Below are 15,866 nucleotides of genomic sequence, written 5' to 3'. Positions count from 1 at the left end.
TTTGGTTTTTGAGACAGGGTTTCTCTTTGTATCCTTGGATGTCCTGGACTCACTTGTAGACCAGGCTGGCCTTGAACTCACAGAGATCCACCTGCCTCTGCCTCCCACATCAATCATTAATGAAGAAAGTGCCATACAGACCTGCCTACTGGCCAATCTGATGGAAGTATTTTCTCGGGTAAGGTTCCTCTTCCTAGATGACCCTAGTACATGCAGGTTGACAACAAAACAAAAACAAAAATAAAAAACCTAACCAGCACAGTGAGCTTGAAGACAGCCTGGATGACATGAGGCCCTGTCTACAAAATATACACACAAACACATGTTTTAATAGAGAAGCCAGCCGGGCGTGGTGGCGCATGCCTTTAATCCCAGCACTCGGGAGGCAGAGGCAGGCGGATCACTGTGAGTTCGAAGCCAGCCTGGTCTACAAAGTGAGTCCAGGATGGCCAAGGCTACACAGAGAAACCCTGTCTCGAAAAAACCAAAAAAAAAAAAAAAAAAAAAAAAAAAAAAAAAAAGAAGCCAGAGAAACGGAGTGTGTGAGTTCCCCAGATATGTTAATGGGAGACTCCAGGCCTTCCTGATTCTCAGAGTCCTGGGTAGAGGGTACAGAGAGTAGAACCTACCATGGCTGAGGGATGCTGGGGACAGACTACAGAGCCTGAAACAATGTCCACACAGTCATTACCCTGTGACCATCTGGATTACTGGGAACATGCTCTAAGGTCTCGAAAACATGAAAACACCAACAGAGTTCTGGTCAGCCACTGTGCTGGTCACTGTGCTAAAAATACATAAAACAAGCAGCATGAAGGATGGAAGAACCCATCATGACCTGGAAGGTATCCGGTGGGGAGGCATTGCAGTGGGAGCCTGCTGATACCGGGACAGGTCAGCAAGCACAGACTGACAGGAAAAAGGAGCAAGTTATCAAACCCATCGCCCTCCGCACCGCATACCCTTACCCCTCCAGTGGCTCACTTCTTCCACCGAGACTCCACTTTCTAAATATTCCACAACCGTTCAAAATGGCAACAGTGCTGCCAGCTGGGCATCAAGCACACCAGCCTTTGCAGGACCTTTCTCATCCAACACAGCACAGTGCTTTTCTCAGGGCAATTGGGATTGTATGTGATTTTGACTCACGAAAGGAGAATATGCTGGACAGTGGTGGCACATGTCCTTAATTCTGGCAGAGGTAGCTGGGAGTGGTAGCGCACGTCTTTAATCCCAGCACTTGGGAGGCAGAGGCAGATGGAGCTCTGTGGGTTCGAGGCCAGCCTGGTCTACAAAACAAGTCCAGGACAGCCAGGGCTGATACACAGAGAAACCATGTCTCAAAAACCAACCAACCAAACAAACAAACCCCCAAAACAAAACAAAACAAAACAAAAAGTCCAGGCATGGTGTTGAAGGCCGGTAATCTAATCCCAGCACTCTGGGAGGCAGAGGCAGGCAGATCTTTGTGAGTTGGAGGCCAACCTTGGCTACAAAGTGAGTTCAGGATAGCCAGGGCTACACAGAGAAAACCTGTCTTGGAGCCAGGCGGTGATGGCACATGCCTTTAATCCCACCACTCAGGAGGCAGAAGCAGGTGGATCGCTGTGAGTTCGAGGCCAGCCTGGTCTACAAAGCAAGTCCAGGACAGCCAAGGCTACACAGAGAGAGACCTTGTCTCAAAAAACCAAAAAACAAAACAAAACAAACAAACAAAAAAGAAAATCTGTCTCAGAAAAAGAAGAAGGGGGAGAGGAAGAAGAAGGGGAAGAAGAGGAGGAGGAGGAGGAAGAAGAAGAAGAGTGAGCATGAATGTGTTAAAACAAAAACAAAAACAAAAACCCTACTCCCTACTCTTCAGCCTCTTCCCCTCATTTATCTCTTCTCTGGTCTATCAACCTTTCCTTTTCTCTGACACACTACTGCACACCCATGCGTGCATGCGCACAGCAACCCACAGCCTGCAGCAGCACCGAGAAGAACAGTGACACAAGGACTCAAAGGTCCCATAGCAACAGAGCCATGGCTAGCTGGCCTATGAAGAGCAGGAAAGAAAAGGGACAACAGTTCAAATGTTGATTTTGACAACTGAGTCATTTCTAAAGGCGGCAGCAGCAGGCCCTCAGCTCTTCTTAAAACATCTTATCATCTTTTCAGAGTTGGTGATAAAATGTTTCGTTCTCGCCGTGCGTGGTGGCGCACGCCTTTAGTCCCAGCACTTGGGAGGCAGAGGCAGGCGGATCGCTGTGAGTTCGAGGCCAGCCTGGTCTACAAAGTGAGTCCAGGCCAGCCAATGATACACACAGAAACCCTGTCTCCATAAACCAAAAATAAAATGTTCTCCCTCATACTAGGAACCAAGAAATGATCTGAGCAAGCACTGCGATCAAAGAAGAAAACCAGATTTTTTTCTTTGCATATATTTTAAGACCCTTATGTTAGGAGCAGTACCAGCAGGCCCCCTTCCCCCGTAACCATCTCTGCATTTCCCACCGTAACATATCTGCTCCCGTGCTCTTTTCTATTGCCTACTTGAGACAATCATGAAGGACTCGACGAAAACCAAGCTAGTTAGCCACGATACTGTTTATCGTTTTCTTCTCACTTTACAAATGAATAAAATGAAGCAGCGGGCATGTCAAAGTAATGAGTTTCAAAAGATATGTCAGCCTCTCCCACCTGATGGAACACTCATATTCCAGAAACATCCAATGTAAGCTTGAGCCTAGCCAACCCTCTTGTAGTAGCACTGCCTCCCAGGTGGCACACATCTATATAATATATACACACACATATGTAATATTGGTTCTGTGATATTGCTCTGCTTTCAGTGCTGCACATATCTTTGTAAAACACCATCAGTTCACCCCGATGTCGTGTTGCCTGCTCAGGTGCACTTAGTGCAAGAGGCCCTGGGTTCCCCACCAACCTGGCCTCCCAGCTTCACACCATAGTCCTCAGGAGATGTCTTTCTCGGGCTGCAGACGTGGCTCAGTGCATGGAAGCTAGCAAGCAAGAAATCCTGGACTTGCTGGAAGCTCCCTCTTTCCCTCCCTTCCTTGGAATCTTGTGGCTGGTCTTCAACTTACAGCAATCCCCCTGCCTCGGTCTCTGTATGCTTGAATTGCAAACCTGCACCTCTGAACCTAGCTCTCCAACAGCTGTCTCTATTATGGTTTTGTTCCCCCATTCTCCGTCTCTGGAAGTTCAGGGAGTTAGTCCAGGGATGAACTGCGTGCCCTATGCCCTATATTCAGGGCATCCTAGGATCCAGGGTCTCCTTATAAATAAGGTTGTGCAGAGTGAGGCTCAAATCCCCTCTCTTCTCTCTTTGTGGGCTTGTATCCCATACCTGACTCGGTCCTGGTCTGTCAGGGAGCAGTCTCAGTCTCATAGCCACCATGTTGCATGTAGGAGCCCTTTCGAAGCCATCATGGGAGGACATACAGGGCCACCTGTGTTCTGGGCCCCCGGAACAGTGGACACCGCCCCCTTTCTGAGCTCGTGGCTGCCTGACACATGGGCTCGTGACCCTTCCCACCCGCTTGTCTCCTTTGGTCCCCAGCTCCACCCTCTCCCCCTCTCCCTTCTCCCTTCCCTCCTCCTTTCCTTTCGTGTAGTCCCCCCTCCTTCCCTTCCCGTCCCGTCCCTTCCCTTCCTTTCCCCTCCTCTCCTCTCCTCGTCCCTCCTTTCCTTCCCGCCCCTGCCCCCTCCCTGTTCCTGAACCTGTAAGCTCCGCCTGGGAGCGGCAGGCGGGACCGAATCCACCCCTACCCCGCCGCCCAGGGCCTGTGGCCCAGTTGTTGGCGGTATAGCGACATGCGGCTCCTGTTCCTGGCGGTGCTGCGGCCTCACACCGGCAACGCGGTCACGGCTGGGCGCCTGCGGTATGTTGCGGGGGCCCTGAGCATCCCTCGCCTGGGGATGCCGGGCTGGGCTGGGCGACGGAGCCGCGCGTGCACAAACGGCCGGGGCCAAGGGCGCAGGTGCTGCGCGAGGGGCCGCAGCTTTGATTCCAGCTGCCTGCCGCCCTGTCTGCCTACTGTGAGTGCCCTAGGATGCGGCAAAGGAGCAGCCCTGACCAGAGCTAGGGGCGACTGGAGGGTCAGCAAAGGCCTCGCTGCAGAGTGGCCTGGGTTGCAAAGGGGGACCCACGTGGCTGGAGAGAGGAAGAGAGTCCGGGTGCGTTGGATGGTCCAGCACGTGCGGAAATCCAGGGTCCGTGTTCTGTCCCTCGGCGTCCCGTACTTTCCATCTGGTTCTCTTTTGAATGCTCAGTTTATCTTATTTAATTAGGCCTTTTTGCTTTGTGTTTATCCGGGATGGAAGCCTGGAGCCAGGACAAGGTAGAGAAGGTGGGTCTATTCACGTCTGGCCATCTGGTTGTCTGGATCAAGCCGGGCTGCTCTGTTTCAGTGGGAGGCAGATGCTTATGTGCCCCGTCCTCGCTGGTTCCCCGCCCCCCTCCTCTATCTTTCTCTCCCCTTCCACTTGCTTCGTGAAATTTCCCAACGGCTTCCCCCTCTGTGGGTCTGTTTCTTCATCTTGGGAAAGGGCCGTTGAGGCTACTCTAGCTTTCACAGGCCACTTTCAGCTACAAAAATGTGACAGTTCCTCTCGAGATCACAGTGAACAGCCGGGCGGTGGTGGCGCACGCCTTTAATCCCAGCACTCGGGAGCAGAGGCGGGTGGATTGCTATGAGTTCGAGGCCAGCCTGGTCTACAATGCGAGTCCAGGACAGCCAGGGCTACACAGAGAAACCCTGCCTCAAAAAACCAAAAAAAAAAAAAAAAAAAAAAAATCACAGTGAACAACCAATGGAGGGTGGACGCTTTCCTGAAGTTTCTGAGGAAGAACTGGGCTTTTGACTGCGTGAGTTTCCCCTCTCTCTTATCAGTCACTCATTGGAGCTCTCTGTGGGCCAAGCTCTTTGCCTCCAAAGAAGAGAGTCAAGGAGAGTAAACAGAGAGGTAAATCATTCCAAAGTGATTGGCGCTATCAAGCAAACAAAAAGAGGCTGAGGGTGTGGCCAAGTCAGTAAAAGTGTTTGCCAAGCAGTGCATAAAACCAGGTGTGGTGATACACGCCCATTACCCCAGCTTTGGGAGGTGATGCAGGGAGGGTCAAAAGTTTAAGGTCACTCTCTGCCGCTATCAAGTTCCATGTCAGACTGCGACTTGAGATTCTATCTCAAAAGTAAGCATAGCCCAAAACAATATAACCTTCCGCGTTGGAGGGGCTCCTTCTGGCAATGCGTCCAGGCTGTGCTCTCTGCAGAAATAGCTAGCATGTAAGCAGAGACCACAGAGGAAGCCTCCAGATCTGGGAGGAGAGGTCTGGAAGGGCTAGCAATAACACAGGTCCTGAGGCCAGTGCTAACTTGAGCTCTTCAAGGGTGGTGAGAGTCAGCCAGCTGTCTTGTGTACATGATAAGAGATTTATTTAAGATTAGCATTTAAACATTAAGCACTTGTTAGCTAACATTTGACTCCGTGGGAGGGAAAGGTCCAAGAGTCCCTGGAACGAACTGATCACGGGTGAATGAAATAGTAGAAAACATGCCCGCATTTATTACGTACAAGGAGGACTTCACATAGTATAATTGCTCATTTGCCCAGAACACTGTATGCCCTTCTCCAAAGTGGAGGTGCTCGGAGGATGGGTGCCATTCCTAAGGGGAGAGTAACTGATTCAGGTGAGGCCTTAGTGTGCTTAGTGAAGCTCACGTTGCCTTGGAATGAAGTTGTAGACCCACAGAACAGCAATTGGCTGTAACTGACTCCTATGTAATATTGGACGGTATCAAAGTCAGACACATTGGGATATGACAAAGATCTGCCCATCCCTCGCGAGGTTATGGGACTTGGGGGATCACAGTGTGAGTCCCCCATAAGTGACTGCCTGCCCTCACTAAGCCAACTAAAAGAGTTATAGTCACTAATATCTAATTATTTAGCCCCAGAGAAGCCTTAATGTGTGACTTTAATATATGTAATATTTTGTTTGTTTTTCAAGACAGGGTTTCTCCATGTAACCCTGGCTGTCTTGAAACTCACTCTTGTAGTCCAGGCTGGCCTCAGATTCTGAAATCTGCCTGCCTCTGCCTTGCAAGTGCTGGGATTAAAGGAACATGCCACTGTGCCCTGCTAAAAACATGTATTTTAATGTTTAAAATATTGTGTACTTATATGTGTCTTGTGTAGGGTATGTGTGAGTGTAGAGTCACAAAGGGCCAGAAGGGGACATTGGGTCCCCTAGATCTGGTTTACAGGTGGTTGTGAGCCTTTGGTCACTGGTGCTGTAAAAACTGTGCTTTTTAAGCCTTTTCTCCATGCCTGAACCCCTCTTTTTGACATGGGTGCCAGGGATTTGAACTCAGGTCCATATCACAAACACCCTTCTCCACTGATTCATTTCCCAGGCTCCCGAGGTGACTGAGAATTTCAGTTTGTATACTAAAGGCAGAGAGTTTCTTTTTTGGGATGGCGGGGTAGGGGGAGGTTCGAGACAGGGTTTCTCTTATGTTATCATGCCTGTCCTGGACTCACTTTATAGACCAGGCTGGCCTCAGACTCACAGTGATCCAGCTGCCTCTGCCTCCCGAGTGGTGGGATTAAAGGGGTGTACCACCACCACCCCTGGCTCGCCAGAGAGTTTCTTAATAGACAGTTCTAAGAGAAGAAAGGTGTGTGTGTGTGTGTGTGTGTGTGTGTGTGATTTCCAGGTTTAATTTCATGATTGGTCTCAGGAAAAGAAGGCTCTGATTTCTAGGACTACCCTGGGGAAGAGAAATTCTGTCAGTATTTTGTTACTGTTCCTTACTCGCTTTGCACAAGAAAGGGAACAGGAAACTAGAGCATAGGAGGTCAGCTTTAGAGCTCTCGCATGGGGGGTGTCATTTTCTGAGGCCCAACATCAAGGTATTAGTAGTGCCAAGGCAGGTAACCTGTTTGTAGTCAGGGCTGGGGATGAGGCTGGGGATGTGGGCAAGACTCTTTTTACAAAAGGCTAAGGATGGTGGCAGGTAAGAGAGACTGAATCTGGAAGTCTGTGGGTATAAGAAGCAATTGGGGGGGGGGGCTGCAGATGTAGCTATGTTGGTACAGTGCTATGGCTGAGTCGATAGAGTGCTGTTGCCCAGTTGGTAGAGTGCTATTGCTCATTTGGTAGAGTGCTGTTGCCCAATTGGTAGAGTGCTTGTGGTTCAGTTGGTAGAAAGCTGTGGCTCAGTTGATAGAGTGTAGTGTGCTGTGGCTCAGTTTGTAGAGAGTAGCTCAGATGCTAGAGTGTTTGTGGCTTAGTTGGTAGAGTGTTTGTGGCTCAGTGGGTAGAGTGCTTGTGGCTCAGTGGGTAGAGTGCTTGTGGCTCAGTGGGTAGAGTGCTTGTGGCTCAGTGGGTAGAGTGCTTGTGGCTCAGTGGGTAGAGTGCTTGTGGCTCAGTGGGTAGAGTGCTTGTGGCTCAGTGGGTAGAGTGCTTGTGGCTCAGTGGGTAGAGTGCTTGTGGCTCAGTGGGTAGAGTGCTGTGGCTCAGTGGGTAGAGTGCTTGTGGCTCAGTGGGTAGAGTGCTGTGGCTCAGCTGCTAGAGTGCTGTGGCTCAGTGGGTAGAGTGCTCTGAACGGAGTGGCTTCCTCACGGCAGTGGTTGAATTGAGCAGCTGAGACATAGACTATCCACCCTTCTCGAATAGGTTTTTCTGCTGTTTTAAAATTTGTTATTATTCATATAATTTTATCTTTTGGGTATGTCTATATGCATGTATGTCTGTGTACCCCATGTGTGCCTGGTACCCATGGAGGATCCTCTGGAGCTGGAGTTACAGATGATTGCGAGCCCCTGTTTGGGTGTTGGGAACTGAATCTGTGTCCTAGAAGACCATCCAGTGCCATTTCTCTAGTCACCACCGTCACCATAGTCATCATTATTGAGGCCATGTAACTGAGGATGACCTTGAACACCTTCCCCACCCCACCATGGGAATAGGTCTGGGCTATGCTAGGCAAGACCTTGAACTTCTGATCCTCTGTCTACCTGCTGAGTGCTCGGATGGCAGGCGCCTGTGCCACCACACACCCTACCACGAAAAGTTCCCTGACTGGTGTTTCAAATCTTAATGTGACGCACCCCTCCCACAACTGGGTTCCCCAGGGATCGCAGGGCTTGCAGCAAGTGCCAGGGTATCCTCAGCTCCCAAGACCGCACACTGTCAGGGTCAGGTTGGCTTAGGGCAGAGCGTGTTGCACCAGAAGTGCCCCGGGGAGAGCTGGACTTTGTGCGGTGGGTGGCAGCTGCTCTTATGTCACCACCCAGAGCAAGCTAGTGGGCAAACATGTTTTCAGCTGAACAGTTGGGAGGGGGAGGAGGTACCTCAGGGAAAGGAGCCAATCTAAAGCCTCAGGAGAAGTGGGGGGTGGGGGTGGGGGGCAGGGAGAATGTCATTTGCAGCCAGCAGTCACTTTTCCCTTTTCTCACCACAGCTCTGCCGCTTCCCTCCTGAGGTCTGAGGCCCTTGCCAGGACTTTAGGTAGGGAGGCTTTTCCAAGAATTGATAACGGGAATTTTTTTTCAAGTTTTCTGGGTTTTTCTTTAGAGCAGTGGTTGTCAACACTGTGACCCTTTAATACAGTTCCTCATGTTGTGGTGACCACCCCAACCATAAAATTATTTTCGTTGCTACTTCATAGTTGTAATTTTGCTACTGTTGTGAGTCATAATATAAATGTGTGTTTTTTCCATAGTCTTAGGTGAATCCTGTGAAAGGGTTGTTTAACTCCCAAAGGGGTAGAGACCCACAGGTTGAGAGCTGATTTTATTTATTTATTTATTTATTTGATTTTTTTTTAATGACAGGGTTTCTCAGTGTAGCCTTGGCTATCCTGGACTCACTTTGTAGACCAGGCTGCCCTCAGATTCACAGAGATCCCCTCGTTTCTGCCTTCCTTGAGTTGCTGGGATTACAGGTGTGTGAGGTGTGTGCCACCACACCCAGCTGAGAGCTGATGTTTTATAAGAACCAACTAACTAACTAAGCAATCGACTAGCCAATTGTGACAAGCCTGGCAGTGGTGGTACATGCCTTTAATCCCAGCAGAGACAGGCAGAGCTCCGAGGGTTCAAGGCCAGCCTGGTCTACAGAGCTGGCCAAGACAGCCAGGGTTACACAGAGAAACCCTGTCTCCACAAACAAACACAGACTAAACTAAATAAAATTGCCATGACACATATATATAAGGGAGGCCAGAGAAAGAAAGGAGAATTTTGGATAAAGGTTTCGGCTCTCCGAGTGTGGAGGGCGTGGCCTTCCTCCAAACCCATGAAACTAGAACTCATCCATAGATTGATTTATCAATGGCATCAGTGCTTTTATGAGTGAGTCACCACCCAATGACTATACAGCAGTGCAACACACACACACACACACACACACCCCGACCCCTTCAACGCATGCATGAACTTCTGGTAGCTATCTCACACCCAAACCCTAATGAGGACTCGAAGGGCATCATGGGTGCCTGGGAAAGTGCAAGGAAAGAGAATGTTTTTCTTTCTGCCATAAGGGGAACGATAATAATAATAATAATAATAATAATAATAATAATAATAATAATAATAGTAATAATAATAATAATAATAATAATAATAATAAAATAAAAGAAATAGCTGCTCCTAGGTACGGTGGAAGAGAAGGCTTATTTAAGATCTGTGGGAGAGCAGGGCCAGAGTCTGAGACATCTGGGAGAGTTCAGAGTGGACAGGACCAGACTGAGCTGGGCCTTGTAGGGATAGGAAGGGGGAAGGGGTGGAGGGGGAGGGGAATCAGCAGCAAGGAGGCCAAAGGAACAAAAGGGGCGGGTAACAACTTATTAAAGTCTCTCTCTGTGTGTGTGTGTGTGTGTGTGTGTGTGTGTGTGTGTGTATCAGCTCCTTTCGTTAAAAATCTTTTGCCAGGAAACAAAAGACATAATTCCTTAATTATTCCTCAGTTAACCGTTGAATTGAGTTATGTTTTGAGAGAAGGAATGAAGGACAAAGCAACTTAAAAATGTTGTAAGTCGCCGGGCGCGGTGGTGCAAGCCTTTTATCTCCAGCCCTGGGGAGGTAGAGACAGGCGAATCACTGTGAGTTGGAGGCCAGCCTGGTCTACAAAGCAAGTCCGTCTAGGACAGCCAAGGCTATACAGGGAAACCTTGTCTGAAAAAGAACTTAAAAAAAAAAAAGTATAAGTCAGCTAGGCACCAGGGTAAAATTTCAGTCCACAGGTTACGAAGATTAAACTTATTTGTATATTTAGAATGTTTATGAGCTTGTGCAGTGAGTGTCAAGGTGCGGTTTAAAGGACACTTAGTAGAAGAAGAGCAACGGGTCATCATGACTCTTATTATCTGCGACAACGGCCTCCTTTCCCTTTCTCCTGTGTGGATTCAGCAGAGGTCACGGGTCTCCTGGGCACTCGTTCCCCGGTAGAATTCAGACTCCGCTGTCAACAGCATCTCATTTCCTCGAGCTCTCAGGAAATGGGATAGCAGTGACTCACACCTGCTCAGAGCACGTAGACTTCTGGGGGGGGTGTGGATGGGCGGGGGTGGATGGGCGGGGGGGGCGGGGCTTCCGCTCTTTGCAGGGTTGACAGGCTTCTTCCTGGTGTGCCGGGGGTGGGGTGGGGGGGGGGTTGGGGGCGGGGAAGAGGGAGCCGCCAGTGCTTCCAGGGAGAGTTGAGGATGGGGAGAACAGCACCACTGACCTACAGTGATTGCTTGGGATTGAAGAATGAAAAGGTTCTGTCCAAGTTTGTACAACGTGAGCTAGCTGTATCGTCAGTCACACCGCTTTGTAATCCCAGTTACTTGGGATGTTGAGGCAGGAGGATTGCAGGTTCGAGGTCTGCCTGGGTTACAGACTGAGTTCAAGGCCAGCCTGGCAACCTGGTAGACCCTAGGAATGCAATTTAATGACAAAATCTTGCCTCGCTTGCTTGTGTCAAGCCATAGGTTGAATCTTCTATGCTAAACAATAAGTAAATACCTAGTTCTAGCTGGGCATGTTGGCCCACAACTTTAATCCCAGCACTTGGGAGGCAGAGGCAGGCGGATCTCTGTGAGTTCGAAGCCAGTCTAGTCTACTAAGGGAGTCCAGGACAGCTAAGATAACAGAAACCCTGTCTCAGAAAACAAAACAAAACAAAGCATAACAAACAAACAAACAAACAAACAAACCAAAAAAAAAAAAACCAAACAAACTTATGTCAATAAAAATATAGAAATAATACAATGTATTTCAGTAGGTAAGCCACTTAAATCCTCAGACCTAAGTCGTGCTTCTATTTATTTATTTTTAAACACACTTTTTAAAAATTAGAACTTTTACACACACATACACACACACACACACACACACACACACACACACACACACACTATGTGTGCAGTTCCCACAGTGGCCAGAAAGGGCATTAGATTCCCCTGGAACTGGAGTTACAGATGGTTGAGAGCTGTAGATAGATGCTGGGAATCGAACCCTGGGTCCTCTGCAAGAGCAGCTAGAGTTCTCACTTCTGAGACATCTTTCCAGCTCCAGGATTTGCTTAATTTGCACAGTGCCATTAGCATGTTATGTAATGTATGTCTTTACTTTGTACAAAGAGATGCTGCTGTTCACATGTTAGTGTGGTGGACGAGTCCCACCCTGTGCCCCAGAGTGAGCATAGGAGTGTGTACTCAGCCTGATGCGTCTTCCCAAGGCATTTTTGTTTACACAGCACATTTGGATACCAGATGACCCATGCTAGTCCAGTCTTGCTTATGTTAACAAAATACTTGAGGCTGAGTAACTTTATAAAGAAAACAAGGTTTATTGTGTCCCTACTTCTGGAGGCTCATATTGGAAGACAGTCTTTAAAACTTTTCATATTGCACAGTGGCACACTCCTGTAATCCCAGCACTCTGGAGGCAGATCTCTGTGAGTCTAAGGCCAGCCTGGTCTACAATGCGAGTCCAGGACAGCCAAGGCTACACAGAGAAATCCTGCCTGGAAAAACAAAAGCAAAAAACAAACAAAAAATGTTTAATAGCCGGGAGTGGTGGTGCACGCTTTTAATCCCAGCACTCGGGAGGCAGAAGCAATTGGATCTTTGTGAGTTTGAGGCCAGCTTGTTCTACAAAGAGTCTAGGACAGCCAAGGCTACACAGAGAAATCCTGTCTTGAAAAACCAAAAAAAAAAAAAAAAAAAAAAAAAACCAAGCATGGGGGCGCGGGGGGGACACAGGCGGAGAGGTGACTTCACGTGCCGTTATCCATGGCATATCTGTGGAAGTAAGAGGACAACTTGGGGGCATAGAATTAAATTGGATTTACACCATGGAGCCATCATGCCTGCCTCTTGAAATCTTTTTTAAACAAGTGAGTGATGGGCTGGGCAGATGATTTGTGGTTAAGAGCACTGGCGCCTCTTACAGAGGACCTGGGCTTGGGTCCCAGCACCCACACGGCAGCTTAACATCATCTAGGACCCCAGTGCTGGTGGATCTGACACCTTCTGACCTCTGCAGGCACCAGCCTTACATGTGGTGCACAGACATGCGTGTAGGCAAAACACTCACAAGCATAAAATGAAAGAAATGTAAAAGAAATTGTAAATATAACTGACGGGGGAGGAGGGCTGGAGAGATGGCTCAGGGGTTAAGGGCACTGTCTGCTCTTTCAGAGGTCCTGAGTTCAATTCCTAGCAACCACATGGTGGCTCACAACCATCTATAATGTGATCTGGTGCCCTCTTCTGGCCTGCAGGCGTACATGCAGGCAGAAGACTTTATAAATAATAAATAAATACACCTTTTTAAAAAAATGACTGACAGTGACTAGAAGATGCACCTTGGCACCATCTGGAGCAAAGGGACAGTGAGCAAAGGAAACCGAATTAGAGAGCTGCAGACGGAGCCCTGAGGTAGACCCATGCCTCGGAATGTGGCGTGAGGCTCTCTGTCTTAAAGCTGTGATTCCCTTGGCCTTGATCCCCAGCCACCATGCCAGGTCCTGCAGGCTGGAGAAATGGATGGTCACTGCCACCATCTTTAAGTTTCCATCTGTGTGTTAGGTTAGACGGCCTCCAAAATAAGTGTTGATAAGCTTATAATTGGAACTGACTTAAAGCCTTAAGCAAAGTGGCTGCTCTAACTTTTCCTGTCTTTTTTTTTTTTTTTTTTTAAATAAAGGGACCACCTAGAAGCTGCAGGCCACGTGTGTGTTCTGAGAGATGCCTTTGACTTTGAAAGCCCATCTGAAATTGCCAACCTCATCGCAGCTGAGAAGCTGGACGCAGCGCTAGCCCTTCACCTCTACCGAGGAGGCCGCCTTCTGCAAGGTAACCCTCTCACGCTTCCAAAGTCACACAGGAGAAGTGCTGAAAAACACACCCAAGGACACGCAAAGACAAACTGAAGGATTAGACAAGCCCTTCTTTTTTTTTGTTTTCCTTCTGTTCAACAGTTTTCTATATTTGGTAACCTTGCCAGTTCAGAACAGATCGATACGGATGGTGTCTTTACCGTATAGATATTTGAGTGTCACCCCGAGGCCAGACGTGGTTGGGGACATGCCTGTGTTCACAGAACAGAGTCTTTCATAAAGCCGCGAAAGCCGTTGGTCAGAGCGTTTGTGTCTATGGTGGTCCCCTCACTCACCGTGGATGAGAGGCCTCTCTCTTTCTTCCCTACCTGGGTTTCTCTGTGGGCGGTGGTCTAGTTTATTTTCCTGTTGCTATGATAAAATACTCTGGCAGAAGGAACGTTAAGAGAGGATGGGTTTGCTTTTATGGCTTACTGGTCCGGGTTACACAGTTCCGGGTTACGGTCAGCCAGGCACTTCACATCTGAAGCCAAGAGAAATGAATGCACGCGCATTGTCTACAAATACTCCCTATTTACACAGTACAGGACCCCTCCCTGCCTAGGCAGTGTTAACACCTACAGTGGGCTGGGTCTTTCCGCATCATCTCAACTAAGACAGTCTCCACCCAGACGTGCCCACAGGCCAAGCTGACCTAGACCAACCCTCGCTGAGACTCTCTTCCCAGGTCATTCTAGACTGTGTCAAGTTGACGATTAAAATGAATCATCACAGGGCGTGGTGGCGCACGCCTTTAATCCCAGCACTCGGGAGGCAGAGGCAGGCGGATAGCTGTGAGTTCGAGGCCAGCCTGGTCTACAAAGCGAGTCCAGGACGGCCAAGGCTACACAGAGAAACCCTGTCTCGAAAAACCAAAACCAAAAACAAACAAACAAAAAAAAAACAAAAGAAAGAAAGAAAAAGAAACATCCCCAGTAGTTTTAGACATAGTGGCCCGCTTCTCCTGTAAAGAACATTCTAGAGAGACAAAAATCAGAAGTCACTTTTCCTTCTATGACTCAGCCTCTTAAACCACCTTAATGTCAGGCATAGGGACATGTGTCTATGGTTCCCATCACTCAGAAAGTAGAGGCAGGAGGATTCCAATTTTGAAGCCAACTTAGGCAAGTACAAAGTAAGTTTTAGGACAATCTAATAACACCCTGTCTCAAGAAAGAAAGAAAGAAAGAAAGAAAAGAAAGAAAGAAGAAAGTCTTTCAGTGAATTCAGTGTCTTGTCAACATCCAGGTAGCAGCTACTAGGCAGGACATCAAGACAAGGAGGCGACCATCCCGGAGTGTGGCCATGGCTTGTACTCACACCTCTGTTTATGGTCATCTCCAGCTGTACATGGCATAACCGAGGGCACACACATACCTATTCTTCATCCTGACTGTTACACGTGACACATCTGAGGCCTCCCTTCCCACAGCACAAGTGCACATCCACCTCACCCCTCCATTTCTCCTTTTTTCTTTTTCTTAGTGTGTGCATCATGGTGTGTGCATGTAGGTGTATATTTGGCTCTCTATGTACCCACAATGAGGTTGGTGTCTTTCCTCGACGGCTTCTCTGCATTGCTTTTATTTTTATTTTTTATTTTTTGGCTTTTTTGAGACACAGAGGGTTTCTCTGTGTATCCCTTGACTCACTTTGTAGACCAGAGTGGCCTCAAACTCACAGTGATGCACTTGCCTTTGCCTCCTGAGTGCTGGGATTAAAGGGGGTGCGCCACCACACCCGGCTCTACATTATTTTATTAATTTCTTTCATTAACTTATGGATCTTTTGTGATGGTGGGAGTGGCCACAGTGCATATGGAGGCAAGAGGGCAACTTATGGGAGTTGGTTCTCTGTTCCTACCATGTGGGTCTCAGGGATTGAACTCAGGTCAAAAGGCTTGGCACCAGGTGCCTGAACTACCCAAAGCCATCTTGCCAGTCCCTCTGCCTTATGCTTTTAGACAGAGACTCTTTATTTTTTTTTTAATTTATTTTTATTTTTTATGTGCGTTGGTGTTTCGCCTGCATGCATGTCTGTGTGAGGGTGTCAGATCATGGAGTTACAGACAGTTGTGAACTGCCATATAGGTGCTGGGAATTGAACCCAGGTCCTCTGGAATAGCAGTCAGTGCTCTTAACCGCTGAGCCATCTCTCCAGCCCCAAGACAGAGACTCTTAACTGAACACAAAGGTCACCAGTTTGGTTAGGCTGACTGGGCAGTGGGTTTGAGGATCTGCCTATATACACCCTATACCCCCTGCCTGCCAAGGCTGGGGTTACAGGGATGCATTGCCATGCCTGGGTTTCTGTAGAGGTTCAGGTCACAATCTCACATGGCAGAAACTTTACCAACTCAGTCAACTCCTTGGCTAGCCTCCTTTTTTGTTGCTGCCTTAGTCCTGCATATCTCAGGCTGGCCTCATTCCCACTATGTAGTTGAGGTTAGCTTTGAACTCTGATCTCTTGCCTCCACCCCCCAGAATGC

General features: G+C 48.4%; 1 protein-coding gene across 1 annotated transcript in view; it reads left to right on the top strand.

Moving 5' to 3' along the window:
- The first annotated feature begins 3,648 nt into the window (after positions 1–3,648).
- Glt1d1 (glycosyltransferase 1 domain containing 1) overlaps positions 3,649–15,866 on the top strand; it is a 73,689-nt gene continuing 61,471 nt past the window's right edge. The window contains exons 1-2 of the mRNA XM_051161424.1: positions 3,649–3,887; positions 13,207–13,355. Coding sequence (XP_051017381.1) covers positions 3,820–3,887; positions 13,207–13,355 — 217 coding nt within the window. The 5' untranslated portion in view covers positions 3,649–3,819. The remainder of the gene's footprint in view (positions 3,888–13,206; positions 13,356–15,866) is intronic.

Source organism: Acomys russatus, chromosome 19 (genome assembly GCF_903995435.1).
Source record: "Acomys russatus chromosome 19, mAcoRus1.1, whole genome shotgun sequence".
NCBI classification, from domain to species: Eukaryota; Metazoa; Chordata; class Mammalia; order Rodentia; family Muridae; genus Acomys; species Acomys russatus.
The sequence above is the reverse complement of the archived record's forward strand: the minus strand, read 5'-3'. Positions and strand labels throughout refer to the sequence as shown.